The 7,698-nt window shown below is 32.2% G+C and overlaps 1 protein-coding gene across 1 annotated transcript; it reads left to right on the top strand.

Annotated features, from left to right (window-relative positions):
- Positions 1–1,213: 1,213 nt before the first annotated feature.
- On the top strand, positions 1,214–3,064 carry LOC112777640 (uncharacterized). The gene is made up of 3 exons (XM_025822015.3): positions 1,214–1,753; positions 1,969–2,098; positions 2,179–3,064. The coding sequence occupies exons 1-3, from the start codon at positions 1,621–1,623 to the stop codon at positions 2,801–2,803; spliced, it is 888 nt and encodes a 295-aa protein (XP_025677800.1). The 5' UTR covers positions 1,214–1,620; the 3' UTR covers positions 2,804–3,064.
- The last annotated feature ends 4,634 nt before the right edge of the window (positions 3,065–7,698 follow it).

Raw genomic sequence — 7,698 nt, 5'->3', positions numbered from 1 at the left:
CATAGCTTCAATATCTAAAGCACGCATGAAAGATGACACACTAAAGGGGTGTTGGCTAGCTACTGTGTTTATTGCAGCCTGAACTTCCATGTCGAATAGTCTCGTTCCTTTCGTCGTTTCTTCCTAACATGTTATTGTTGGCTAAAAACTCTTCTTCACTATTACTATTGTTTTCTTCCCAATCTATGTTGCCCCCTTCATTTAGGAAGGATTCGTCTACTTCATGAATAATAGTCAAATTCTCAAATTCAACATACAACTCGATCATCGATACATGAGCTTAATTCTGTCGATAAATCATTAACATCTCTAGCATATTGACTTTATCAGTCACATTAATTACTTGAAACTGTATTACACTATCGAAAACTAACACTTGCTACTTGTATAAAATACTGTTGACTCTCTTTGAAAAATTACCGTATGTATTGGCATAGTCTATTTTGTAGCTCTACAAATGACATTGTGCAAAGAATAATAAAAGATGTTGGACTCGTACAAATAAATTTCACACTCTCATTTATATATAGTATAATTTCACCATCAAAATATACTAACAAACACACATTAGCTTTCATTGCTTCCAAAAAAAAGCTTCTGAAGTAAAAACTCTCGCATATTAATGACTTAAAAGAAATCACAATTTTAGCTTGCTAGAAAAAAATGAATGAAATTGTTTGTTGTTATGTGAGATTAACTTCTTTATATAAGGAGAAAAAAAACTATTTTTTGTCGCAAAACAGTAAAATTTTGTTTGAAATAATATTATATTGATATTTTGCATGCAACGAGAGATTGACTTTATCAATTTAATACGATAGAGTAAATTTTTTACACTCTACGAATGTCTGAAAATATCATATCAATTGCTATTAATTATCTTTTTTATTAAAAAAAAAAAACAAAAAGTCTCTCGCTTACTGTGAGATGGATTTTTAAAAATTAAAAAAAATCTCAAATTTTTTCTCGCTATATGCAAAATGCTTTTAGATTCAATTAAAATAACAATAAAAGAAGGATATCACTTACCGCCAGAAGGATGAGTCTACCACTTTAAAGTTCAATATCACACATTCTCATATTTGAGAATAACACAAAAAAACTCCATATTCAATTTTTTGGCCAACATTAAATACAATTAAACGTTAAGAATATTTAAAAAAAAATCATAAATATTAGAGATAAAAATAATACTTTATCTTATAATTTTGTTATTCAAAAAATGAAAAAAAAATTACTAACATAACTTCATCAAACATGGTCTAAATCTAATCTTAGATTAGTTGGAGTTCAGTAAATTTAAAATACTAGTAGAATTTCTTTAAAAATAAAAAGAAAAATCATAGAAATATTTTATTTAGAAAAATGGCAGTGCTCTAACCATCCCTTGAGTACAGCATTACAGATACATACCAAAAAAAGGAGTTTCTATATCTTCAAGTCTCCTATATATTTATTTGATTCCCAATCACGGTGTCAGTTTATTTTCTCAACTTCAAAGCCTAAAAACGATAATAGCCTCTTGAAACTAAAGGCCTCTTCAACAAACTTCCCTTCACCCCATTTCCCACAATTCATATAAATTCAAAAGCATTAATATTATTATTATTAGTAAGAATAATGGGAAGGCACTCTTGCTGCTACAAACAGAAGCTAAGAAAAGGACTCTGGTCCCCAGAGGAAGATGAGAAGCTTCTCAATTATATCACCAACCACGGTCATGGATGTTGGAGCTCTGTCCCCAAACTAGCAGGTACACATATATTATAAAAATTCTAGTGGTTTTAGCCATTCATCTCAATTATCTATATATTTTATAATTGAGGTGAACGGCTGAAAATACTAGAACACAAATATTCCTGGTATACTTCAAATTTTAACATGGAAGATATTTTGAAAGAGAAGGAATATTTGAATAAAATTGCAGCATTGAATAATATTTGTGGTTGTGTATGTGTGTGAGAACAGGATTGCAGAGATGTGGGAAGAGCTGCAGATTAAGATGGATAAATTACCTGAGGCCAGATTTGAAGAGAGGAGCATTCTCACAGGAGGAAGAGGATTTGATAATTGAACTCCATGCAGTTCTTGGAAACAAGTTAGTTTGCTTAGTTAGTTAGTTAGTTAAACGGTTACATTACAGTTTTAGTTAGTTAAACGGTTAGTTGGTATGAGCAGGTGGTCTCAGATTGCAGCACGGTTACCGGGAAGAACCGACAATGAGATAAAGAATCTATGGAACTCTTGCCTCAAGAAGAAGCTGAGGCAAAAAGGGATTGACCCAATCACAAACAAGCCACTCTCCGATGTGGTGCCTATTGAGAATAACAAGAACAAGAAGGAGGAGGAGGAGAAGCCACCAACAACAACAGAAAGGTTTGAAGGGCCTCCTTCTGATTCTGTAGGAGGATACTTTTCCTTCAATTATCAGCAAATGATGAACAATTTTGGAGCAACTCCACAAAACGCCACATCTTCCTCCGCCGTCGGATCGAGTGACACTAACTTTGTTGCTAACAACATTCTAACATGGGAACAAGAAGAGGTAAAATGGTGCGAGTATCTTAACACCCTTTTGCTCAACAACACGGTAGTTCAGAATCATTCTTCTTCTTCTTCTCATTCTGTTATGTATGGTGGTGGTGGTGAGGTTATTACTAAGCCAGAAACAACAAGCTTCATGAGACAAGACTCATCAAGTAGTAGTTGGCACCACCATAGCCAGCAACAACCTCATCAATTCTCAGATATGTATACCAAGGATCTGCAGAGATTTTCAGTGGCTTTTGGCCAATCCATGTAGCCTAAGACGTAACATCATGAAAGAAAAAGCCTTCAATTTAGTGAGAAAGAAGAGAAACACAAAAATATGCAATGATATTTTTGTTTTCTGTGGTGACTTGTGAGGGTTCTGGCCACAAATATGTGCTGTAAACTTTTTTTATTATTTTTTTTACTTTTGTTAATTATTATTATTATTATTTATTTTGTTGTTGTAAATGTGTCTGATACAAAACTATCAGAATTTATTTTATGGTCTAATTTAATATCAGTGATTTATTTATTTCAAGCTTATACAGGCACTTGTGCTATAAGACCTGTTCTGACTTTCTGAGGCTCCTCTCTTCTAAGTTCTTATAATATTTTGTTTCAACTTTAAGCTTGAATTGTATTAATCAAATCTTATATCTTTCGAAGAATCATAAATCTGTTGTCTCAATATTTCGAATTAAGATGAAATATATTTTGTAATTTCTTATTAAATCCATTAATTTAAATATTGTAAATGGTAAAGTTCTATGACCAACTTTAACATAAAAAAAGTTTCTACCTTTTAAATTCAAGTTACAAACTATTTGTACAAATTTTCAATGGCTTTCAAATCCTGCTATCTTTTGTATGCCCGGGATTTGTTCTGTCTCTGTTTTTTTAAATTTATTTTTTTAATTTTTTCACTTAGTCCTTTTCACAGAATTAGGATCCATTGAACTTGCAAGTTTTGTTTTTCTCTCTGTCAATACTCAGTAGTATCAAAGTACCAGGGACCATTTTTTGCTTAAATGAGGTGTGTCCTTCACATAGAGATTGGTTTTACTCTTTTGCAAGAAAACCTTAGCTCCCACCTCTTCAAAAGTGTACAACACGTCTTATCTTCTGATTTACCATTTTCAAAAGCCGTGGCTTTCTTTAGACTTTAGAGAAATATTACGAGTTAAGTCTCAAAGTGGTCCCTGAACTTGCACTCGAATCTCAAAGTGATCCCTGAAGTTAATAATTACTCGAATTCGTCCTCGAACTTATACTCTGGAACTCATAGTAGTCCCTAAAATAATTTCCGTCCATCCTTACCATCGGAAGGACTGAAACGACGTCGTTTTGTATTTATACCAAAAAAATCCTAATCTCGAACACGACGTCATTTTGTATTTATTAAAAAAAAAAAACATAATCTCCAATTATCTTCACCAATTCTCTTCTTCACCTTGTTCTTCTTCTTCAAATTCATAGTAACAACAACAACATCATCATTGTAAACAATAATTAAACTATCAAATTCATATTAGTTTATGTAGACATCTGATAATCATGCTCAAACTAATAATTTGATTTAAATAACAAAAACTTTTATAAATCATAGCAATGGCAACAATAAATATACAACAACATCACATCGATCAAAAACCAAAATTAAAACATAAGCAGCCAAAAAAAGAATAAATGGGAGAAGAAGAGGCAGAGCAGACCGGCAGAGCAGAAAGAAGGAGCAGGCCGCCGGAGTAGAGGAAAGCAGAAGCACATGCACGAGAGGAGGCGCCATGGTGGCCCAAAAACAAATTAACGGAGGTAACGCCTGCAGGAGGTTTGCCTTTTGTAATTCTTTCCATCTTCCATTATCTCTCTGTTAATTAACAAATTATTATTTTATTTCTTCTGAGTTACTTAAACAGTTACAAAATACTGTTTTTTATTGACAGTGATTACGGAAAGAGAAAGGAAAGAAAAAGGAGAACTGAGGATGAATTGGGAAAGGAAAAGGGGAACTAGGAATAGGGAAAGAGAAGGGGAAGGGAAAGGGGAGCGTGGAAGGGGTAGGGAAAGAGAGAAGGGAACTGGGAATGGGGAAGGCGAGCGTAGAAGAGGAAGAGAAGGGAACTGGAAATTGGGGTGTATTTTTTTTTAAAATATAAAACGACGTCGTTTTAAGTCCTTTCTAATGGTAAGGATGGATTGAAATTATTTTAGGGACTACTATGAGTTCTGGAGAACAATTTCCGGGATGGAAAAATTATTTCAGGGACTATTATGAGTCTCGGAGAACAATTTCAGAGACGGATTTGAGTAATTATTAACTTTAGGAATCACTTTGATGCTCGAGTACAAATTCGGGGACTACTTTAAGATTTAACTCAAATATTATTATTTGAACATTTAGTAATTAATATTTTATTATTAGAAAAATAAAGTTATATTAATAAATATTTTATTGTTACTAGATTTTAGTAGGGGGTGGCAATTGGTAGGTTAGGGTGGGGTTTGAACCCAACCCTAATCCTATCTGTTCTTAATCCGTAGGTATCCGATTCTACTCGCGGTTATAAAAAAGATACAACATTATTATATAACTTGTTGACAATTTAAAATAAAATTAATTTTTATATAAAAAAAATGTATTAAATTATCAATTAATGATCTTTTTTTAGTCATTAAGGATCTTTTGCATTTAATGAGAGGTCTTTGGTTTATCATCCACTTGAAATATACTTTTATATATACATATATAGGGTGCGGGTTGGTCAGGTAGAGTTGAGGCTCAACCCACACCCTATCCGACCCGTACGAGAACGCTACTCGCACCCTATCCTACTCGATGCGGATCGAGTTGGCAACCCTACCCGATCGAATTAGGTTGAATTCGGTACCCACAAGTAGGATGTATGTTGCGGGTTGATCGGATAGAGTTGAGACTCAACTCACACCCTATTCGACCCGCACAAAAATTCTATCTACACTCAAATTAGGTCAAATTAAATATTCGTATGTAGGATACATGTTGTCACCCCTATATTTTAGCGCATCTAACGCTTTTTCATTTGCCCTTCAATTTTGGTTGGTACAAAGTGCACTTACTTTTGTGAAGTTCAAATAACCGCGGTTATCGAACTAGATCTCAGTTATAAAGCGTTAGATTAACCCTATTATTAAAGTAAAGAAAAATGAAATCCTGTATCACGTCATTTTAGATTGACATACATTATGTAAAGAAATGAATTCTCACCAACTAAACTAAGGAATAGGTTGAAACAAAGGAAAACAACAAAAATTACAGCACACCACCGACGAGTTTAATTTAAAAATTAAGTTGAACAAAAGCCGCATAAAATGTTTGCTAAAAGTTTGATGTTAGATTGTTGGACTAAAGTGTTCGACTGCCGACTAAAAGTGCTTATCGATATAGATTAAAATTGCTCGCCTTCAAATATTTTTCAAAATTAAATACTGGAAAGAAAATGAAAATAGATTGATTGATTGACATAGTAGAAGAGGATATTTAGTTGTAGCGTATTGGAAGGTGACACGATCGATCATAAAACAAATAATATTAGATGACCCCAGAACATTTGCCTAAGGTAAGGGGTCCCTCCATGGGCAACCACATGTTAGTCATGTACCTCTGCTCAAAACAAGTTTAAAGAAACCGATGAAATGCACTCTGGGCTGATATAGTTTTTTTAAGAGTTGTTTCTCTTGTTTTGTAGTCGACCTCAACAGATAGCATCAAAACGACTTTGTATTAAGATTTTAATTATTGGGAGCAGATATTATTTTTTTAAAAAAGAATGAGTTCGTCTCAAAAATTACTTGATTATGATATTAAAGTAATTTTATGTCGAAATTAAAGAAATCAATAATTAAATAAAAAAGAGAATGAGAATACATAATATTGATCAAACAAAAATAATAACAAACTCAAAGAAAATAAACTAAAATGAATTAAATAAACAAAAAAAACTAGAAATCTTACGAGTTTAGGTGATGATTTAATATTTTTTATTGAAGTCCCATAACACTTATAAGTTTCTACTATTTATAGGCCATAGAGATGAACTTGCCATGGAAAATTTTAGCCCACGATCTTATTTCCTCTTTCTTCTCTGCCATCAAGAATTTTGATACCCAAGTTTTGACACTTATGATTTTTTTGGTCTTCAAATCTCACGTTTTCTTCAGCTTGTTCTTCAAATTTCGCACATATGTTCTCTACTCAATTTGAAAATCGAATAGCAAGCCTTGATGCTCAAAAAAAGATAATAACTATCTTTCGACTTCGATGCTTTTTGTACCATTTTTTTTTTACTTTAGTCTGCACTTTTTCTGCTTTTATAGTCAAAATACCCTCCTCTCGACAAAAAATCCATTTTTTATTCCAACAGGAGTAAAGGCGATATTTGCATGAATTAGGCGATATTTACATCAATTTATTGATTAGGTAACGTATCACGTATTAATTTATGTATTTATTTATTTATTTGCTGGAATATTATATATGAGTGTATTTTTTACTCTATATAACTACATACTCATTTCTGTACTAGGATATATTACAAATTTACAACACGATCTAGCTAACTATAACTATGAATATGATAAAGGCTCAACTTTGTTCCTGAAATTTTAAGTTTGATACTCAAAAAAATCGAGTGAAAGGCTACGAAGGGAAATAAAAAACATGGACATACATAACACAGCTTTTGATCATTATTGTGATAGTAAAACACGTATTTCTTCCCTGTCTTCCCTTTTTAATGGTGGTAACATTCTGTTTTTAACTGCAAGGTACTGGTAATACTCATTGTAACTTCACATTTTTACTGTATAATATTAGAAAGGTTTAATTTTAATACATGAGGACCATGTAAAACGTTTTATATAATCATTCAATTAAGGATTATTTATGCAGTTAATGTAAAAAATAATTATTTTTATTGATATGATATTTTGCAATTGAAAGAGACTAGATAATATTTTTGTTTAATATTGGTGCCATGAGAGTGCACTGCAGGGGTATGTCAACATTTATTTTGTGTTGGCAGCAGTTATGTATATTTTGCTCGTTCACTCTTATAAACTTTTGAGGAATAGTAATTTTTAGTATTTTTTACTATCATTTGATCCGTACAAATATAAAATTATCTTTAA

Source organism: Arachis hypogaea, chromosome 19 (assembly GCF_003086295.3).
Source record: "Arachis hypogaea cultivar Tifrunner chromosome 19, arahy.Tifrunner.gnm2.J5K5, whole genome shotgun sequence".
In the NCBI taxonomy this organism is placed as follows: Eukaryota; Viridiplantae; Streptophyta; class Magnoliopsida; order Fabales; family Fabaceae; genus Arachis; species Arachis hypogaea.
This window is presented reverse-complemented; position numbering and strand designations above follow the sequence as displayed.

Bases quoted from the DNA above. Each gene is read 5' to 3' on its own strand.
- LOC112777640 (XM_025822015.3), top strand. From the start codon at position 1,621: ATGGGAAGGCACTCTTGCTGCTACAAACAGAAGCTAAGAAAAGGACTC. The intron at 1,754-1,968 runs GTACACATATAT...GTGTGAGAACAG, and splicing joins CTCTGTCCCCAAACTAGCAG to GATTGCAGAGATGTGGGAAG. The intron at 2,099-2,178 runs GTTAGTTTGCTT...TGGTATGAGCAG, and splicing joins CATGCAGTTCTTGGAAACAA to GTGGTCTCAGATTGCAGCAC.